General features: G+C 38.4%; 1 protein-coding gene across 1 annotated transcript; it reads left to right on the top strand.

Moving 5' to 3' along the window:
- Positions 1-19,108: 19,108 nt before the first annotated feature.
- LOC139695382 (uncharacterized) lies at positions 19,109-21,910 on the top strand. Its single transcript, XM_071594111.1, has 3 exons — positions 19,109-19,160; positions 21,306-21,530; positions 21,636-21,910. Exons 1-3 carry the CDS (start codon positions 19,143-19,145, stop codon positions 21,747-21,749), a joined length of 357 nt encoding a protein of 118 aa, XP_071450212.1. The 5' UTR covers positions 19,109-19,142; the 3' UTR covers positions 21,750-21,910.
- Positions 21,911-22,500: the final 590 nt, after the last annotated feature.

The following is a 22,500-nucleotide window of genomic DNA, read 5'->3' on the forward strand; positions in this document are numbered from 1 at the left end:
AGATAGTTACTTTCCCTATGAATACTGTGGCTACTCGGAATGGAACGGTGCGAGTAAGACGGAGTCGTCTGGGGGAACAACTCGATTTGAACCCAGAGACCTTCCAATCAGCAGCCGATGTCTCTTATCAGATTGTTAAGAAAAGCGCTGCTTATTCTCACGAATGAACTTTAAGTATCCATCCCTATTAAGGAGGGGGATTTTAGAGAACAGAAATGTTATTTTTTGTTGGTTTTTATAGCTAACGATGTATACTAGTGTATAACATTGAATTTTTAGTTTTGTACTTTCCAATTTTAATCAAATTAATTAGGACTGAGGGAATTTTTGTCGACTTTTATATTTTTAAAAAGGGATGAACATTATATTTTCGCATTCCCAAATATTAATAAAACAAGAGAATATACGCAGAATGTTTGGTTTAAGGGAAGATGAAAAAATAAATGAGCTTCAATACTTTTGCATTTTTAATTCAAAGTCGTTTAGTTCCAATGTTTCCTTTCCTTGAAAAAAAATGAGTCATAACTTTAACAGATTGCGTGGTTTCATACAGTTTAACCAGCTAAAAAAATATCATGTAATGGTGCACTCTCCATAATTGTATTTGAAGGCTCAGGCCCATATTTTATTTCACAGGACCGGAAACCACTTTCAAATTGCCGAACAGTTAATTAAATTGCCGATTTTTGAATTATTCACTGCAACGTCCTGCTCTACCTGACCGAATGTTTTCATCTTTAAGGATAGATGTGATGCTACCTTGTGGATAAAATGTGCCTGTAGTAATAATTATAGGCAAGGTTCATTCATTTGCTACTGATAAATTTACCGTCTTAGTATGCTTCACGGGCTTCCCCTGTCCATTTTATGGGTTTCTAAGAAAATCGGTCTAAAACAATACCAATCTATGTTTTTATAAATCGTGTATGTGTATATTTATGTCAGAGTGACATTACCAGACTAGCTTTAGTTAGCCAGTCATGCAAAGATTTACAACCATTCCTCAGCACTGTAGGAAGCCAGTATGATAGATAGGCATGGGGGGAGAATCGATGTTAACAAATCAAAGGCTATGAGGCCCATGAAGGAGGAAGGCTGTTTTAAACGTCAAAACTAGAGTGCATTAACTAGATCGGGTGGAACGGTTTACCCACCTTGGAAGTGTTTAACACCTAGATTGTTAAATTAGGAGGGGCACAAGAAGAAGAACTGCGTGAGGTAAAAAAGGTATCACAAGGAGGGAGTTGGCAGTTAGATTGAATAAGGATGCTAGGAAAAGATGATGTTTGATATGGAGTGTATTTTATTACGGAGCGGAAATTTGGTCGCTGGGGCATGATGATAGGCTAAAATAGAAGAATCTTGACATTTGGTTGCGGAGAAAGATGAAGAAAATAAAATGGACGGAAAGGAAAACAAACGTAAAAATAGGCATTGGGGGAGAGGAAAGGGCATTGATAGGAGAAACCCAAAGGAGACAGTAACATATTTGGAGAAAGCGAGCATTTTGATGCGCGATAGAATGCTGGCTTAATGAGATGACGATAGCCTAGCAAGGGAGGAATTAAGAGGAAAAGGATTGGCATGTTGGGCGATATGAAGGATCATGAGTAAAAAATTTAATATATCATAGCTAATATATTTAGCTTCAACATGGGGTTAGAGGGAATGGCAAATCTTAGTCCCAATATCTATCCAATAAAGATACTTTATTGTTATTTCATTGTTCTGGAACATTGAGTTTATGAATAACTAACTCCTAGACCATCCTTCTTTGTCTTGTACTACTTTCATGTTTACCTGCTACCTATGAAAGTCTCTTTGGCTGAAAATTATTCGTCCCCTTATTCCCTTGCTCCTTCGTGCTTTTTCTCTTGAAACCCTTAAAAAATAGCTGGACGAAGCATTCCGTCAAAACCGTTCTGTTTAACGTTTAACTTACCTTGAAGGCCTCCCTATAACTTCAGGGCCTCATTTTTTGTTTTTGAATGACCCTTCATTGACCTGATTCTCATATATTTCTTTTTTTCGATGGTAAAGGCTTCAATCCCTTTGTCTGACTACTTAGCATCCGGAAATGTAACTGGGCCTTCGAGCTTTTCTCCAATGCAGTCCTTTCTCTGGCCGTTCCTTTTTCCGGCCTGTAATGGTTTCCTCTGTGCCCCATTAACGTTCCATCAGTCCAATTTCCTCAGTTCATTTGTTAACTAGTAGTAAGAGAAAATACCTCACTATACTACCGGTCGAGGGCAGTAGAGTGATATATCGGTAAGTCTATAGGCGTAGATTGCACGTCCAGTATTCTTTCGTAGCGTAAAAAGTCAAGTACCCTCGCAAACTCTAAAATTAAATGAGTATATGAAAAATATGTATCAAGTTAACAAAAGCATACCTAAAAACATTTATAGAAAAAGGAAAGAATAATAAATGCAAGTCTTAAAGGTGCTTAAAGTACCCGTCATTGCTTACGTTGTTTCACATAAAAGGAAACGGCAGCTGAAACACGTACTTATTAAATAAATAACCACAAATTAATACATGGTGCTTTTCATTAAAATATTAATGTTGTGAACCAAGGTTGAGAAAGATTTCTCCTAAAATTACCGCCCCCTCAATAAGAGAAAAAGGCAATCCTCCATCTCTAATCTCCGAAAGCTAGAATTTCAAATAAATTATTCTCTGCCGTCCGACAACGCCTGATAATTTATCTATTATTGGCAACATTTGTCTGCTCTCAAAATTCACGAATGTAGTATTCGATGAAAGTTATTTTATGTACCATAAGGCGATAATAAATACGTTTAATTTAAAAGTTAACCTATTTAATACATCATTAATCGCCATCCTCTCTATATATACATAGATGCGATCCTAGTCTTTCGATAGAACTTGTAGTGGTTTAAGAAAATTACAATTTTTAACCCCAATATTTTTTCAAAATTTTGCTATTTTTTATCATAGCCTAATCGTATGTGCCTATTATTTTAAAAATAATAACTCCGACAAAAAATAAAACATTTTTTAACATCATTTTAAACACCTAAGAAACACCTATTGTGATATTTTTAATTCTGAAATCATGAGATTACCCCAACCGTTAATGTTAATTTCGTTCTAAATGAGATACCTTAGGAAAGATTCTACTCTAATATTAGGCTATAATTACATTAACTTTGCCGCTTAACTCCTCACGACGCCTTTTATAAATGAATTGAGCGAACGAAAGCCTTTTTACTATTTCCTATTTTCCTTTCAATCAATGGCATCAATACCACTCTCGTGCCTCATGTCATTCTCCCCTTCTTGAGCATATGCTGATCTGCATCTAGCTGTAAACCCATTTCTACTCGGTTTAATTTAGTTTTATATTCTACTTTTGCAGAGTATTAAACTCCATTTATTTTGACTTTGCATTTTCTCCCGACCAAACTTCTCACAAACGTTAAGGATAAATTTAAAAAATCTAGCATTTGCTCTGAATTCTTCTTTCGAGGGCAGTGCCCATTCCAACTTTTTCACTTCCGCAACGGTTTTCCTGTCTCGCTATCTATATGCTCAAGATCTAAGATAGCATGACCCATAGAGTATCCGCTCCTTATATATGAGCTATCGGTTTTAATATCTTTGACACAAAGTTTTTCCCCTTAATCTTCCGTTAATCTCTTTCGGCTCCCTAGGTAACTTTCTTATCGCATCCCTTGCGCGTTATGTTTAATTTTATTTTTTTATCTCCTAAAAACTCTTTCATCTTCTCGCGCAGCGAAGTTAACACGATTTATTCTTCTCTTCCGTCTTCGTGTTTATGTCATTTCATCTATTTGATTTTTTCATCTACCTAATGCACTTTGGAATCGAAGGATTATTTATTGCCTATTGAGTTCTCGGGATTTGCCTTGTTAGGTGGGGCTAAAAAATGTAGAGATGCTCAGTCTGTGTCCATCCAAAACCAGCCCTAAACGGTGGACAACAAAAAATAATAATCTCTCCTATATTCCATTGTTTCCTTTTCTTTCGAACTTTTCATTCTCCTTCCTTTCCCTGAACTGTCTAGTTATCTTTTCGATCGTATCTTTCTATCTTTCCTCTAGTTTTCCTGTACAAAGTTATGTTCTATGCGGCAAATCCTCTAATCCTGCCTAAAAAATGTATCCCTTGTTGGTGATTAGGCACAAAGTATTTTTACTAACAGATGTTTTTAATCCTGAGGTCCCACAATAAAGGAAGAGAGAAAAACTAACAACACAATATTTACCTCACATTTACAAATTATAGCCTCCACATTTTCACGGCTCGTGTCCTAGAACCAGCCGTGAAAACGTAAGGGACATTGAAAATGTAGTATGACACTACCTGCCACACGTCCTCGCTATATTGTGTGGGTGACGCATTGTGCCAAAATACTAGAATAGCTGTGGAAACAATACCTTTTGATATGATCACCGCACAGATTCGTTCACCTCTGGCGCTCATAATTTCCTGCACCACACATTGTGCAAAATAATTAAATCGATGAAGCCATTGATGAAGTTTGAACATTACCTTTTTCATATATTGGCTTTAGTAAGAAGAATATGCACCGTCCTCGTAAGTTCCCCTAACCCTGGAATATTAAATATTTATTCGAGTACCCGTATGAGCTGTTACAGTTTGTTGGTTTCGAAACCTAAGTGCGATTTCACTTCAACGTGTTACGATATCTGCAAAGAAAACGCCTCTAAATGGAAGCGTCAAGTTTGCGTTTTCACAAACCTTCGCTAATGCTGTTAACGTCTGTTTGATTCCACAGTCTTAAAAAAAATAGACTCAACAACAATTGCACCTAGAAACTTTCCAAAAGAATTGCCCAATTTAGAAGATAGATAACAAAATATGTATTTTAATTGCATACGAGTATTACTATTTAAATGATCCTATTATCGTTGCAAAGAGGGAATTTTATGCTATTCACATCTGCATCTTATTTTAACAGTTCTATTACTGCAAAAATAATATGCAGGAAACAAGTTGATAGCTTTTAATGAACTCACATTTAACTTATTTTTCATACTATTTTTTAAGCGTTAAATTAGATTTTTTCTGAAATAACATCGAGAGTATAAATCACTCGACCAACTGTTTGTAACTGGAAGCAATTTCTTTCTGAATTAAACCCTTTAAATATTTTGAGTTGCATTTGCAATAACGTTGATAAAAATGAATAAATAAAGCATTCCATCTTCATTTATATGGAAAATTTGTCCAAGTTATGGATCTTGATAAGAGATTTTTTATAACGTCAACATATTCGGTAAGTTCATATTATTTCAAGTATGAGAAAGGATAATCATTTCGCCATACCTATTCTAATAGCATCAGGTTAAATATCTATTTATAGGTCAACCTTATACTATATATCGTGTTAATTGATCTTACTTCTAAGATTTAATCATTTACGGATACCCAGAATTGCGTACCATTTTAGGATGTTAACGTCAAGGTTGGCTACTACTAAACTGTTCGGTATGAAGACAAAATACAATATTATCCCGGTGACAAATTAATTTTCCAGATTTTGAAATAATGATGTTACTGTAACTATTACAAGGGATTATTCGTTACTGATCAAATGGAAGTAACGAGAAAAATATACTGGTAAGGTTGCCATTTTCGTGAAGACTTAGAGTTCACTCGTGATGAAGAAGCAAGAGAGATATAGTAAGCAGAATAAAATTGGTGGAGAAGGTGGCTTTCTATCATAAAAGGTAACTACCAACGGCAAATGGTGCTGGCATAGACGTAATGAAGCGACTCTTCAAAAGTTATCCATAGCGTCTAATTTTGTGTGAGACATGATCGTTACAAACAGAAGAGAAAAGAGGAATGGATGCAACGAAAATGTATTGCTACGGAAGGATGGTAAAAATAAAATGGAAGAGAGGAGAGAAATCGATTGGACATATCCCGAGGCACCATATTTTCTGGAGACCACAATGAAAGTAAAAGTGGAGGAGAAGAATTTCTTAGGGAGGCCAAGGATGAACTGTAAGAAGCAGGTAATGGAAAATCACGGTGAAATGAGCTATAAGGGAGTCATGAGGAATTATTAAGGAACAGGATAGTTTGGAGAGCTGCTGCAAACCAACCTTCAGATAACACGGATTGATAACCCGTGATGAAAAAAGGGTAAATCGTAATTATTCTCGGAATAAATAATAGTTTGTCCCTCATTATGGGCTTTCCGAATTTTGAATTTAGCGAGGAATAATTTAATCCAAAATCTGGTGTTCTTCGGGTTCCTCACGACTCTTTTAAAACCTGTTGCTGGCACTGGTTCCGTAACATGTTAATCAGAGACACTTCGTTTAATTCTAGGCCAAATTTTAAAATGGGTGCATGTTAAGAACAGATTAAGAATACGCCCCAATTTGCAGTTTTTTCATGATTCCGTAAGAGGTCGATTCAACTTTTGTCTTCATAGGCGCAGGAAACACAGGCATCAGTTTCCTCACAAAGGTTTTCACTTAGTGCTTCCTTAATTGTGAGCGCAAGAAGATTTGTCTCCTTCGCTCGAACGCCTCCTTCCCTTGCCCCCCTACCCATCCCCTTTAGTAGTTAATTGTCCTTTGAACCCCTCTCGTCACCTGATTCCCGAGGCCATCGTCTGACCTAGGCTCACTCTCATTCTCCGCCATTTACGACGCTTCCACACTCTCGGAAATAAACAAGACGCACTTTTGTTTATTTTTATTTCTCTTAAATGGAAGGTGAGGTTTGGTAAACCCAACGCGAGGCTTCTTTTTTTTTAGCTGCGGCCTTGCCCCCTTTCTCCCGTCATACTTCTAGAAGCAGCGCACCCACCGACACCATCCCCTCCTGTCCCTCATTCTCTTCCCGCTGATTTTCTATGCAATTCCCCACCTCTCTCCCCCCTCCCAGCCAACGAATCCCTTTCCCGTTCCGTTCTTGTTCTGGTTAGAGACGTCGTCGCATCCTTCCATTCATCGAACGTGAGAGGGAGTGAATAGAAGAAGACTGCGAACCTCTTGTCTTGTGCAAGGGCAAAACTGATCTGTGGAGGATGAGAAAAAAATAGAACCCCTTCAAGTATAATAGCAGGAAGCAGAATGGCTCGAGGGAACTCTCAACACGGAGAGTTGACGGCGGAATGTAACCTAACCCCGAAGAAGAATATTTTAACCTTGGGGTCGCCAAAAGCCTGGATAATGTTGGAAATCTAGGAAAATGCATTGAAATTTATAAATCAGGGCTTCACTCCTAGGAGGGATAAAACTGCCCCAACAAAAATAACCACTAATGTATTGAGTATAAAACGTTACTTAGTCGAATAGTTTCGTACAACTGTAGTGTCGTGAGTTAACAGTTATGAGAGGGCGTGATTTGAGCCATTGGAGATAGGTATGCAATTTATTAGAGATAGGGTGTTCAGGGAATGAGGTTAGAATGGTTGGAGAGAAACATGTCGTATGCATTAGTCTACTCTTAACAAATGGCGCCAAGGGGTCACACAATTTATCACCCCATCCGACAAACTTCTTATTTGAAGTGCTTCTCACGTAATACTCCAGAAGAGGATCGGGATATCAGAAAAGGAAATCCAGCCACCGCTGGGATATCAACCCGGGCCTTAGGGATGGGAAAGCAGAGCATCAACCACAGCACCAAACTGATCTTCCAGGGTAATATAATCATAGATTCAGCAAAGCTATACTGGCGTTATTTCACGCAATGGCTGCACTGTGGTGATAAAAAATCAGTGCTAGCCATCCATTGCTTTAATAATAGCCGAAATTCCAAATTATTTGACTATAGCGAATTTGAATCCGGAAGACTGCACTATTTTCACGCAAAGCCGCAGAACGTCGTATTTCTCGTGAATCTAGAGTTTTATGACTTTCTTTCTAGCAGAATTTGTGAGAAACTTAGTAAGTTCCACATTTCAATTGATACTTGAACATAAATTTTAAAAAAATGTTGAAATGAGAGTTGTTTCTTTTAGAAAATTATTAGTTACGTACAAAACGATCTGTTAAAACTTCAATATGAAGCGAGACGCTGTATTAATGCGAAACTTAATCTTTGGGGCAGGATTATGAGCGAATAATAATTGAGACGTCTGTATAGAGATGAATTGAGAGAACCATTTCGACAGAGGGGAAGAATATGACGAAGTTATGAATATTGTCAGGGATGAGAGGAAGTTGATAGGTGAAATTCAAAGAAAGCAGAGAAAGTGGGTGGAGGATATATTGAGAGGCAGGTGAATGTTAAAGGTCAGAATAGAAGAAAAGATGTTTCTTTAGCGGGTTAGAAGAAGAAAGGGAATAGGCTTTTGGTTGGAATAAAGATGGATAAGAAGTATGAGGAACTGAAGAAAGAAATACTGTGGGGAAAACAGGAAGTGCAGTTGTAGCGTAAAGCAGATAGCTGATATTCAAAATCAAAATAAATGTAAAATCAATATTTAATAATTAGATTATCACTGCAATAATTTAAAATGATAATTAGTAAGGACGAATATGACCTTAATTAACGGTAGATGTCATATTTTTCGAATAATATGTGCTTGAGGAATTCATTTCGTCTCAGTCATAAGAAGCAGTCGTTTATTGCGACTTCTTTTTCACAGACTTTCAATTGTGGTGACTGATGTACTGAATCCCCGTCCAGAGAGCCCAGGTTAAATTCCGGGAAGATTTCCAGTGGAATTCCCATCCCACTTTGGTATCTTGTCAAGAGCAGTTTCTACACTCCCATGGTCGGACAGGCCGTTCAAATTTGGACTGTTAAATCTGGCACCTTTCCGTAATTTTAGTTTATCCTACTTCTGCGAAGTTACTCATGGCCCCGATATTTCCAGTGAACTTACTAAGGTCTGAAACCATTTGTGAATTACGTCGCTTTACGGCGCTAATAATTCGTCCATACTCCGCCACAGTGGATAACCGCCTTTGCCTCATAAAATCACGTCGCGTAACTCCCCTAAGCCACTTTGCGGAGTTTCGCGACGCGAGTTACCATTTTTCTTGAAAGTATTTGTCTTAACTTAATCGATAAAACACTTGGAATTCTCTTGCCTCTTTCGTAAATGATTCGGCCCGTTCTTTATAGCCATGTTTCCCGCAATATAACTTCCTCAAAATATATTTTAACTTTGTAACATTTTCGGAGTCGTGTTATTTCATTCCACACCATTCCGTGAGTGTTAACTCAATATCATATGCTATGAAGAAGTGATTTATTTATTTTAGCCGTGTCTACTCTGACGCATATTACTATTATATGATAGTCTAACTTTCAAGGTAGGTTTCGGATGGACAAAGACTGAACATCACTACATTTCTTACTTTCGTCAAATAACACTCACCCTGACGTTCCACTAAATATTTATTAGTTCTTTAATGCCGCAAACTTTCCATCTCCATTCATTCCTTCCCACCACTGTCTCACCTTTTCCTCTTCCTGTCTCGCTCGACTAACGTTCTCCCTTCTATCACAATCTTCAGCATTCCATCCCCAATTGAAATACTCTAAATTCGCCTTTCCAGCCTCCTTTGGATTTCTCCAACATCCTCACTCCTGCTCCACCATACCTAGCACTTTCTCATTTGTTTTCCTTTCTCTCCATTTCACTTTTTCAATTCTTCTGCACATCCACATCTCAAAGCCTTCTATCTATGCCTACCATCTTGCTTCAAAGACCAACTTTCCGCGCCGTAGAAAACCACGCTCCATATCAAGTTTTTCGCGAGCATTTTCTTAACATCCTTACTCAACATCATTACTCATACATTTCCGCCTCCTTGTGAAAGCTGCTTCGCCAAACGCAATTCTTCTTCTTATATCCTTACTACTTTGTTAATAATAACCTTTGTTTTTTACGCATTGATCTTCATCCCATGCCTATCATGCTTATTTTCCAATGCTCTTTGCAATGATCGTGACCCTATATGGCATGACTGGCATATAATACACGGGATGTCACAGGTAAGCTTGGGGGTATTTAAAAGTTTCATGTTATATGTCTCTCGATCCCTTCCTGAAGGAATGGTTCCCTTTCTATGTCTTTTCGATAACCTAATTGTACATACTTTTGTCTCGTAATATTTTTAGCAAATTTTGAACTTTATAAAATAAATAACATACCCGTTAGCCGATAAATATCAGATATTGGCAATACATTAATATGAAAAAAACACCGAAAACAAAATACCCCCTTTGAGTTTAGTTTCATCTTCCTATAACTCGCCTTACACAACCAAAGTTCTTTCCGAAGCCAAGGTGACCCGCATATTCTCTCCCTACATTCACCCATTAAAGATCGGTGGTAAGGGTGGCAAAAACGTGATCCATCGACTTGTAAAGAATTAATTTATTTAATCTCATTATTTGTGCATCAATGTTGTGTTTCGCATTCATTATTCTTCAAAAGCTCATTGCTGCAAATTTGTTAGGATGTAATTCTAATTCACATTCCCTACACCTAGCCGAGATATTTTCATAATTTCAATTGATGGAGGAATAACATTTTCGCCCTTGCTCATAAATAGGTAAGATTTTTGGCAGATCTCTTCTCCTCTTAAGATATGAGAGATGATTATTAGAAGGTGGCTTTTATATTATAACGTTATGGGCCTGTGGGAGTAATTTAAGAGATTAAGTAGATATTTATGAGGATAAGGAAGTATGAAAATGACTTGTCCATTACATAGTATGCCTTTCAGTCATATTCCTTCAGCAGAATTCGCTAAAGTAGTGGCACCTTGATAGGTTCCAAAATACCTAATAAAAATCCTGGAACGGACCTTTACGTTCAGCCTATAGTCGGGGAATGCTTAAATAGTGGCGATTTGAAGCGGTCATTTGCGAAAAAAAATACGGGATCTTTCGGCTGATTGCATATCCTGCGACTTTATTTTCAATATCTTTCTTTGTGCACTAAGCCCGTCCGTAACAGGATTTAAATCCCTATCGCTGATTGATTCACATTAAATAGGTTGATGTTCATGAGGAGTTTCTTTCTTGATCTTGATCAACTGTAGCCGAATGCCTAGTCCATAACAAGCGTTTACTAATTAGGCATTGACAGTCTGGTCCTATTTTTTTCAGTACTCCTGCATAGAAAATAATGGAAAAGTTGATGGATATTTAGTATAGAAAACTGATTATGTTATTAAGTCTTTAAGTATAAATGTAAAAATTTCTGATTTGTAAATAAGTATAGAAAGAAGGGGGACCATTGGGTCGAAGTCAAAATTAGAGTTTTTATTCTTTCAACATATAAAAAAATGTTTTGTTTTTGACATTATGAAATTATGCCCACATGAATCGGTTTTGCAACACCAAATTGCTCACTGTCTTAATCAGCCTTATCTTGAACTTGATACGGTGTGAAACGCTTCTAGTCACTATAGCGATAAAATAACTAATAGTCAAGTGTCATTAAAATGCTTAAAGATCAGGTGGGTCGGTCGCGAACGATTGACCTTTTACCTTCCCAAGCGTGTCATTAAGTTTTCTAGGATTATTATTGAGAGATGCAGTCTAATTCTGTATTTAAAGTGACCATATACTGTAATAATTTGTGAATCAACGAAATATAAACATTAATCAATCAACATCGTTTTAGTTCATAGATTTTAGGGGAAAATATCATTTTGAATTTTAAAAAAATTTAAGTGACAAAACCAGAGTAAGTGTCCGGGCATAATAAAGCCATATTTATGTTGGATTTTTTTTCGAACATTAATTCTTGGATAACTCAACCGCAATGTCCCTTTTTTTAAATGCTAACTATTTCCCTGTTGAAGTCGTCTCTTCATGACTGAAACGGTAAAAAATAGTAATCATCGTTGAGCTCGAGAAACAGAGTATATTTTATGTGGAAATATACTTTACGTTTTCTGGAACCAGTCATTATGTTAGTAAATTAATGATATTTTTTCAATTTGAAGTTTTTACTCATGGCACAGAGTGATAATCACAAAAATACGCTCAATTTTCAGAATCTCGCACACATTGATAGAAATAAATTGTGAGAGTGTGGGAACTGTAATCAATCCATTTGTCGCCTTACCAATTCAAATCGTTACTCCTATTTAATATTTTTATTCTGAAACGACTGAATGTCTTTTCACCAAAAGCATCTTTTTATACCTTCTAATGAACACTGTATTTGACGCTAATATATCAGATTCTGGTGCTGATGAAAACGTGTTGAGCTATTATACGTCTGTTGTAATGACATATTTTATGCTGGGGGGAAATGTATTTCATGGTTGACCGTTACGTTTTTTATTGCCTCAGTACTCCTGGACCATCTAATCGGATTTCGATCAGAAAAAGTTTCCTGCGATAAATCTGATTCGTCCACTATGCGTGGCCGGTGACAATTTGGCGTACCCTTGCTTTCACTTTCATATTTTTTCATCCAGCGTACCAAATAGATGCATTTTTCGCGTAGGATTTGTACTTTTGACCATTGAATTATATGTATAGAGTACATCATAGGCCTCGCCTGTCTCATTGTTCCGGGTTGATATGTGGTTTTTACAATCAGTGGGTGTCACAGGAAGAAAAATTTCCAGGAAATGAACATTGGGAAAAGAAAATTTTAACTAATGTGTGTCTAAAGGGATTTATTCACCAGTTTTGAATCTATAATTGTTCTCCGTGACATTATTTTTATTATAGGTCCTGAAATTTATCAGCGTTGTGTATTCGTAGATGAAAAATAGCCGTATTTGTATCGTAATGCAAATTGGATTAGAGTTGTTATTTTTCTGGCTTCCTTTTCGAGCAATCTGGTCGGTGCTTCCTCTGAATTCAACAGCCTCATTCTCGACCTGGAAAAATTCATTGCCACTGTAATAAGTAAACTATGTGTATTTCCGCATTACATTTATTTCAATACTACCGGTTTGGATGCTTTGGCGACACTACCAGGTACATACTTTCTCTTGAACTTGGCGAAATTTGAATCGATGTTTTACCCCTGAAAATTAACCTGACATTGCAAAAACCAGTTTTTGGACCGAAAGTTGTTTAAGTTGCATTATCTAAGAAAAGTATTAGGTACACTCTTTTTACCGGACTAAATCAGTTTTTCCTAAACAAACACGTGATGAATAATAATGAGTTTATTTCACCCTGTCCAATTTTCTCGAAGAATAAGCTTAATTTATTAAAATTGGTGAAAATATTAATTCTTAATCATGAGCTTGATTCATAGATATAATTAAAAATCGAAGTTATGAACACGAAGGTCAGTGGGATAGGTAAGGGTAGAGCTCACCCAGTGCTAAGTCCTAAACATCGTGTGAAATTCATTACTCAGAATACGAAGCCAGTTCCTTTCTTTGTTGACCCGCTCAAGGTTTCCCTGTAAGGTCTGGTTCCCGAAAAATGAGTCTAGGAGAAGCCAATGGCGTCTATAGGCGTCTATCTCTATTCACCACGTCCCTTTATACATACGTATGGCTATGCCCTGTTAATTCCCTTCCATAAATTCTACAGAGCAGTGGAGGTCTCACTTCTGTTACACAAGTTACTGTTAGTAGTGTGATTCAGTAGTACATTTGTTTAGGCAGCTATATTCGTCAACGTTACTTTCCTGTACGATCAAAGTAGTGACATAAGGGCGTTTTTTATTAGATACAACAGTGATCAATAGCCAGAATAGAAGTATCTCAACGGTCATAAATCCAGCTCAGAAGCTCATAACGGATTGAATAATTTGGTGAATATGAATTGATTGAAAAGCAATAGCATCATTTAAGTACATGCATTTATATTCTTTTCACCATATTTACCTGTCATATGTGTTTTTCTTTTAAATCATATTCTTAATTTAAAAAACCATTAACAGAGCAAATAACCCGAAAGCCAGTTTGGTAGGTAATGTTCTAGTACTAAGCTCGACGGTGTGTGAAATTCACATACTAGGGTAGGGAGGTAAGCTCCTTTCCCTGTGCCTTGGTTTCTGGTTGTGCTAATGTTTCCTAGGAAGATTTAGTACCCGAAAAATCACACAGCTGATGGTATCCAAAGAGGCGTGCTCGGGAATCCAACCCAGACCCTCCGATCAATATTTCACCGCTCTACCTCTGGACTACTGTGACCCGCGTGCTCATATTAGATAACCATTATTATTTTTTGTAGTCTACCATTTAAGGTAGATTTGAATGAACACAAAATCAACTTTCCTATATTTCTTCGATTCATACCACAAGACAGCCTGCACTACAAAGAACCCTTCTTCAATTCCACTCCCTGCCTTCTCCCTTTCATTCCGTCCAGCATGCCTATTCTCTTTCTCCCCCTGCCTAACGTCATCTCCTCTCTATCAGTCTGCAACATTCCATCTCCAATCAAAATGTTTAAATATCACTGTAGGAACTAAGTAACTAGTACATATGAGGTGCTTTTATAATGAAAAACTTTGAGTTTTCGGATTCGTAGTAATATTTAACCAGAACTACACTAACCCAACCGATGGTTGGTTTGATAAGTAAGGGAAGAACTCACATAGCCCAAAGGTGTGTTGAATTCACACATCAGAGTGGAAAGGGAAGCAGTTATTTCCCTATGCCACCTGTGGTTTTGCAGGATGATCTAGTCCCCGAAAAAGTATACCGTTTTGCTGAAGCTGTAGGCGTCAAAAGGTATTACCGATCTCGGGCCCATCTCTCTACCCACTGGAATAACACCTCCGTGGTAATGTCTTTGGGGTAAAAATTCACCCCCTGTTCCAGAACAGGTCTAAAATCTATACCACAACGGTATTTCCTTATTGTGGTTCCTCATGACATCGTGTTGCAACTAGTTATTGGATTTTCATTTGCAATTATATTTCAATACATTTTCAGAACTTAAAATTAGGGACCCAGTTAAAAGACTTAGTTAGAATCTCTTTCTTGAAATATCATTTAGATTACGCATTTACTTCTATAATGCAACTTGTGAGTCCACTATTTTCTCTTTAATGTTCTAATTTTTTTAGTGTTTTCAATTTATGATTTGCAGATAAATAAATATTGCTGTTTAATGGTTTTAAATTGTTATCGGCAGTTTTTCACTATTGGATTGCGGTGGTAAGCTTAAATAACCTATTTCTAGTTGCAAAAGAAACACTTCCACAAAGTTTCCACAAAGTATCGTTTCCAGAAAGTGACGCCTGAAGTTATCTCCTCTATTTCTAGTTCTTCACTTGCCGTAGATTCAACGTGGCTTCTCTTCCTATGTTTGCGTTTACACTTGTTAAAGACATTTAAAATGTACATTCTAATATTAATTTTTCAATGATTGCAATTCGAGTGTTCTTTTTACTGGCATATTAATGAGATTACCGCAGATCTCACGTTTAGATCTCGCAAGGAGTATTGATGTGCTCTGCCGTGATGTTTTCTCTTTGATAAATGACGTACAACTTTATGTGGCCTACCTGTCGAAGAATTTAAAACACTGCTGCTGCTATAAATCGGATGGAAGATGTGGCAAGATTTTGTCATCAAGTTAAAGTACTAATCCTGTAGGCCAAATCATTTTTGATGTCTGTATACTCCATCGACAAGTTAATTCTAAAATTAATGAATAACATAAAGAGCATAGTTGGACAATAGTCAATTTTTCTGATTTAAAAAATTATTTATCATTTGAATAATGCTTAGGCGATTGGGGTAACACGAGTATTACTTTCATCGCTAAAGTATCCGAATGAGTATCAGTGTTTTCAGTTAAAGTGAAAATGAAAACGATCAATTTTTTTACCTTTTGATATGATTATTCAATCAAATATTATCATCTCTGGTTGTTTAATAATTTCAGCAATTATATCCTCCACTAAGGTTTTCTCTCTCCATTCTTTCCATGCGATAGGTCTAGAGTTGGACTTTACGTAAAACCTAACATTTGTTATTTGAAAACCTGAAATTAGTACGCTTGCATTGCAAGAAATATACGGGTTAATCTGAATTTTCATGATTGACAACAGAACTAATGACATCGTCAAATTTTGACGAACATCGGGTAGTCTGAGCAAAGAGAAGTGAACAAGGATTATGACACTGACCTCCTTATGCATAAATGGCAGATGAAACGAGGAAAACTGTTACAAATGAATCCTCTCGACGCAAATATTTCTTTCGAAGGTCGATGTTTTTGAAATAAACTTTGTAATTTCAAACGTCACTTTGTGGAAGTGATGAATATTCGAATAAGTGACAGAGTGTGTTTTGTAATTTTTTTGCAATATAACCGTTTTAATAATGTAAAGTAAAATAATATTAACAAGTAAAAAATAAATATATATATATAAAAGCAAAAAAATAACAACTAACAAAAGTAAAAATAACAACAACATCAAACTCTACAAAGCAATTTTGAACCTGTTGAACGGCCATTTGAAGGACTAAAAGTTGAAAGAGTTCCTACACACTAAGGATTACCACAGAAGGGTATGAAGGCTATAAGTTACAGTTGAAGTTAAGCTCGTTTTCCGCGACTCATTTTCAAATAATAAATTCAAACAAACGGTGATTGTGCACTCAAGCATGGTTCTCTATCGGAAAAGAGGATACAAAAGCTCACCTCGGAGTTAAGTGTTGCTGCGCGTGAAATAGCGTATTTAAATAGGGAGAAGGTCGTCATTTCCTTACGCCGCCTATTGTTTCTCTAATATAAATCTTAAAGGCCAAGGAAAGTCTATTTTGTGGTTAAGCATTACGGAGAATATAACCAGATACGATCCCGGGTTTGTCAGTTTATTTCTCAACAGTTCCCACTATGTCACCGCACAATGTTCAGCGTTATCATCAGTTAAGTTGGTGACGCTGCTATCAAGGTAAATATTGTAATACGCGTAATAATGTAAATACAATAAGAGAAACATTTCCCTAGGCGTGAGTTTAAATTTTTATAGGTGCAATGGTAGGTTATATTATCGGTACACCTAGGTTTTTGTGCGCCATTTAAAATAGGTACTATTTAAATGTAACTTATGCTTTATTTGGATCAGGTAAACCTATCAAATATCTACTGGTTGGAAATGTGAACATCTTATTCCTACGCTCGATTCATTTTATTTCTGGTTAATTATGAAAAATGAATAGGACAGATGAGAAAGTCAACGGCGGTTTATTACTTAAAATTCTTCATTTTCGACTTTCACTGCCTTGAAAATCGGTTACATTTTTAAAAAACTTTTTGAGCAATCGTTTTATGATTTTATTGTCCACCTCTGTTTTTTTGCTATAAAATAGCCACGTCTCCATTGCATACTATCAGGATGTAGGAGCAGGTATTGCACAATGGACTGAAAATTAGTTTAATGTAATGAAGCCTAAAGACTACTTATACTTTTACAGCAAAAATAAATATGTCAACAATATCATGAGTGTTAGTGGTTATTAATTTGGCATGGGTAAGTAAAAAATATACATTTAATGTTAACAAAGGCGAAACGAGTGACTGAAATACGTTCATTTCAGGATCCTCCGAATGTTTTTCATTTACTAAAACAGATATTCTGCACCCGGTGAAATTTCATTTGGTCTCTCTTATAAAACGGCATGTTCTGATGTTATTTAATTTTACATTCCAATCCTCCCGTAAACCTACCCTTTTTTTACATTTTTCCACTTAAAATATCACCAATGTGTGGTTATTCTATTTATTTTCTTGGCCAATGGCGATCTCAATACTTTTTAGTTATGCAAACGACGGACAGTGAAAAATAATCACATCCTTATACCAAAGGAGTATTTTTTTATTTCATGTTTTATTACATGCCAAATGCATTTGTTACATATTACAGAAAGCTAGCAATTTTTTTATGTATCCATACATTTCTTTCATCATAAGAAATGACGCCATAATAATGTCTATAAGGCCTCGGAATTGAACCCGTGCTTCGACATGGATTTCGACGTTCGTCCAACGTTCGTAGTTCGTTTCAATTGTACGGATGGTGTTTAGTTAAAATTTAAGTCGTTGGATCACCCAAAAAATTAATGTACGAATTAGTTGACGCTAATGAATAGATATATAGATATAATTTCAACGCGTATGTATTGGAAAACTGGACAGCTTGCCAGCTTGGAAAACCAATTCTAGTGATAATTGCTGCTGGCTGGCTCGCCATTCCCGCTCCGTTACATCGCTTGCACTCTTTGCGATTGAGTAATGACTCAGAGAGCCCATGCCATAACCGGTGGCTCGCCATTCGATTGATGAGATGTTACTGCATTTGGATGACGTCCTCAGGCCATCATCACCCGGGAGCCCACAATGGAGCGGAAGGAAAGTGTAAAATGAACGAAGCGAGTAAATTGTTCCCTTGAGAGCTGAAAAAAATAAGCAAGAGGAGGAGGGGGACACTGCGGGAAGGTGGCCGTTGCGACAATCCGTGCGGGTGCAAATGACCACGTCCAACAATGGGGCACGACCCGAGAGGAGGGTAGCGAGACGTCCGAAGGTGGATTTTTGGTGCCTTCGGAGTGGGGGAGCCGCAGGTGTCTCGGTCTGCGGGGAGACCCGTCGCGTTTCCCCCGGGAAGAGGCGGAGATACTCCCACTTTGGCCACCATGAGGAAGGCATCTCTCAGTCTCTGCCTCTCCCATTCTCCCTCCGCAACCCTTCCCACCATCCTTCCCCCTTGAAATCCCTTCTCCACCTCCTCCACCCCCCTCCACACAGACCCCGCGGGGGAGGAATGCGGGGGAAGAGACGGGGTCGAGAGTGTAGCGGCATTGCAGAAGCCTCGAAAAAAATAATAATAACACCCTCCCTTTCCCTCCCCTCCCAAACCCTTCTTACTCCTCCCCGAACTCTCACTCTCACCTGGACTCTCTCTCTCTAATGTCCCTTCCTCTCCCCTTGTGCTCATCCCTTCTCTCTCTCCCCCCCCCCAATCCACCGCTCCAGTGCCCTCCCATCCCCATCTTCCCACCTCCCCTTCATAGCCCAGGACCCCTCCCCCTACCCCGTGTCCTCCCTCTCCTCTGCCCCCCCCCTTCATCCCCCGCCCTACCTTTCACATCGGCCCGCCAGCTGGGATATATAAACCAACTGTGGATTTGAGTTCCTCACACTCACCTACCAACCTTTTCTCAAGTTTATCGGAGCTCCCGGAGGAATCCTTAAGCATCATGAAGACCCTGGCACTGGTAAGGATACGAACGTTCACCATAAGAACCGCACTCGGAAGAATGGATAAACCTCAGTCTCTGTAGCACGCCCTCTCCTAGCTCGCTGGTTTCTAAACGTGTTCCCGTCGCGGATTTGTTCGTGGATTGCCGTCCTCAGGATAAGCACGACTGTTTTGTGGATTATTTTGCTCTAAAGCAGTTTTGAAAGTATGCAGTGGTGACTGAGAGAAAATATTTCGAGTAATACTTTAGTTTAGCCTTCGCATTAACTGAGTAGATTGGACATGAATTCAATGTAATTTTTCAAGACTAGGAGAAAACGAAGCGCAATGGCAGTCTTTTCCTTCTCCTTTCTTTTCCTGACAATAAGCATTTTATTTATCTGCCATTTTTCTAGATTTATAGTGCTCATAGATTCCCCGCCGTAGTCATTATACGTAACTTGGAGATCAATTATATTTACCTTGAAACGGATTAGTTTAATCTTCCAAATGTCGAATTAGCTCTTATAATATGGCTTTCGTCTATCGAGGGTTAATTATGTGTGTATGGGAGAAAAGAGAGGTTTACTGGCTAGCATTTTATGATATCCTAAATTTAGACGTCAATTGATTTAATTAACTATCTCAGAATCGTAGCGAGGTGGAGAAAGTGTTTCTGGTTGGTTACGACCTTTATTGCTTCTATGTATGATAGTAAGAGAACGTCGAAGATTGGAGAAAGCCGTAGCAAATGTCCAAGTGCCCTCATCGGATGAGTCTTTATGGTTTCTTGTGCATGCCCACATCTCAAGTCAACTTTCTCCGGGTTCAGTGTCATCTCTGCTGCAACAGCGACCGTCTAAGAAATTTATGGGCACTTTCAGAATCGTGATCACTGGAATCCTCTTTCTTTTTCATTTAACGAGGCAAGATACCTGCCGCGTCACCCTCGGAACAATGCCATTTCTCCTCGTTGTTTTCCTTACTCTTTTCCTGCGCGTCAAAGATCTTTAGCTTGTGGGCCGCCTGAAGCGTTGAATACACTTTCCCGTGTTAATCCTACGCCTCTCATTTCTGTTCGATTATCATCCAAGGCGTTTGCATTCGAAAGACTTAATATTTTTTCATTTGGCCGTTCGAGACGGAAATGACGTCATCTCGGAGCTTCCCTAATCGCGTTAAATGATTCATCCAAAATTGCGAGGAATTTCTCTTCCTTCCGAACGATTTGCGGACGCAAGTGGTGAAAGCTGGCAAGTTCCCGCAGCAGCTGCAGGGGGGAGATGGATCTTTACACGGCGTGAACGATGGGAAACCTTCCCGGGGGTAAAACTTTCCAAAAAGCGAAAGAATTTGCAAGTCAATCGGCATGCTTTTGGCACCAGCTTGTGGCTTGACATGAGGGGGAGGGGGGAATTCTCGCCAGCTTTTATTCCAAGAATTAAAAGCTCACTCTGTAAATGGGATTGGCAATATATTTTACTAATACACGATCTGGATTTAATTGTTTAAATTGTGAGATTCATTCATTAATGCAGGTGCTTGATTAAATATGACTATTTTCGATATTTAAAGAAATATTACTCTATGTATCTCGTAAATTTTATCACCTTGTAAATATTTTCCGATTGAATTTGGAACTTAACTATTTGACTCCGTTCAATGAGATTTTTCCCTACACATATCCGTCACATGGTGAGAATTACGCGCGTTCAAGTCTCCGGCGACATTTAGTCTGAATGATTCCATTCGGAATCTTCTGGGAGATAAGATCTCAACCCTGGTGCCTTTCTCTTCAACATTTCTGAGTTGATTGTCTTCATTGATTAAATTATGGCCGTTTCCCGGGAACGAATCGTCATCGAACGAATCACATTTTTATGGAATTCAAGACTTGCGGTCCTTTAAATAGACATATCCCCAGAAGAAGGCCATAGAAGCGATCAAAAAGAACGAACAGATCCTGGGTAGGCAAATGAGAACGTTACCCACTAAACTACCCTATCTAGCAGATCCCCACAATGAAGGCAACTGAGAGGTGATTCCCTAAGCGGTAGACGAGAGTCAGATCAAAAGCTATCAGAGACTGAGGTCGGAACATATAAACCAGCCGTTTCTATTAGCAGCAAATCAAATGAATTAACGAGTAAATGAACACATTTTGCCCTTCCGCCACTTCCAGTGCTTCGTGGCCGCCCTCGTCGGCTGTGTGTACGCCGAACCCCCGTCCGGCTACAGCTACAACCGCCCGAGCGGCGGACATATCGGAGGCGGAGGATACAGCCACTCTGGAGGCGGTGGATTCATCTCCTCCGGAGGTGGATTCCAGACCCAGGAAGGTCTCAGCGTGGACCCCGCAGTCCTGGAGCAGGTTAGGCAGATTCTCGAAAGGAACGAAGTCTCCTCCGTCGGACACGGTGACTCATCCTACTACCGTGGTGGTCACGGAGGTGCCGTCGGCATCATCCTCGGTGAGATCCGCCCCGGCATCCAAGTCGGTCAATTCAGCCAGCAGCACACCGCCTCGATCGCCTCCATCCCGTCGTCTTCCTACGGAGTCCCATCCGGCCAATACGGGGCTCCCGCCAGAATACCCTCCTCCTCCTACGGTGCACCGTCCTACTAAATGAATGCTTTGAGAAAAGCAACCATTAACTAACCAACCAATGGATCACACGGGTCTCAAAACAGTTAAGCACAGTGGTCAGCCCACGGAATGCTTCCTAATTATTTTGCCACTCCTATTTTTTTTACCACCCTTCCTTGTCCCCGATATTTTTATACACTTTTGACGCACATCGCATGTCGAAATGTGAGAAGCGTCCCTTCGTTTGTATAGTGCTTTTTTAAAAAAACTTTAATAAAAAATTTCATACAAAATATGCCTGGTTTTTATTTAATATTTAGTCGGTGGTTGAATTGGTTATTCATCCGCCTGCAAGAGCAAGGGTAAGGATAAGTCCGCTCGTTAATTTTTGAGACTATTGAGGTATATCACGAAATTAAATCCTTTTTGATTTTATTGGAAGTTATTTCTGGGGCTCCTCACTGAATACCGGCTAAAAATTTATTTGTGCCCTTTACTGTCTTATCAACTGATATGTTCGTAAGGTTTTACATAGATGATTTGATGATGCACTGTTCGTAGTTGACTTAGTGAATACGGATTATTTAACATGAATTTCTTCAAGCTACGATGCATGTTTATAGTGACTGCCTGAAATGGTTCACCGATGGTCCACCCGAAATGGTCGCGATGATTTTCGGAAATAATATTATATTTTTGCAAGATATTGTAATTCGAGGTGCATTAAGATTTGAATACCCGTGAATATTTTGAAAAGTACTACACTGATGGATGTTTCTCCTCTCCATGT

This window comes from Hetaerina americana, unplaced genomic scaffold (assembly GCF_022747635.1).
Source record: "Hetaerina americana unplaced genomic scaffold, ioHetAmer1.1.p SCAF_6, whole genome shotgun sequence".
Taxonomy (NCBI): domain Eukaryota; kingdom Metazoa; phylum Arthropoda; class Insecta; order Odonata; family Calopterygidae; genus Hetaerina; species Hetaerina americana.

Bases quoted from the DNA above. Each gene is read 5' to 3' on its own strand.
- LOC139695382 (XM_071594111.1), top strand. The intron at 21,531-21,635 runs GTCGGACACGGT...CAATTCAGCCAG, and splicing joins AAAGGAACGAAGTCTCCTCC to CAGCACACCGCCTCGATCGC.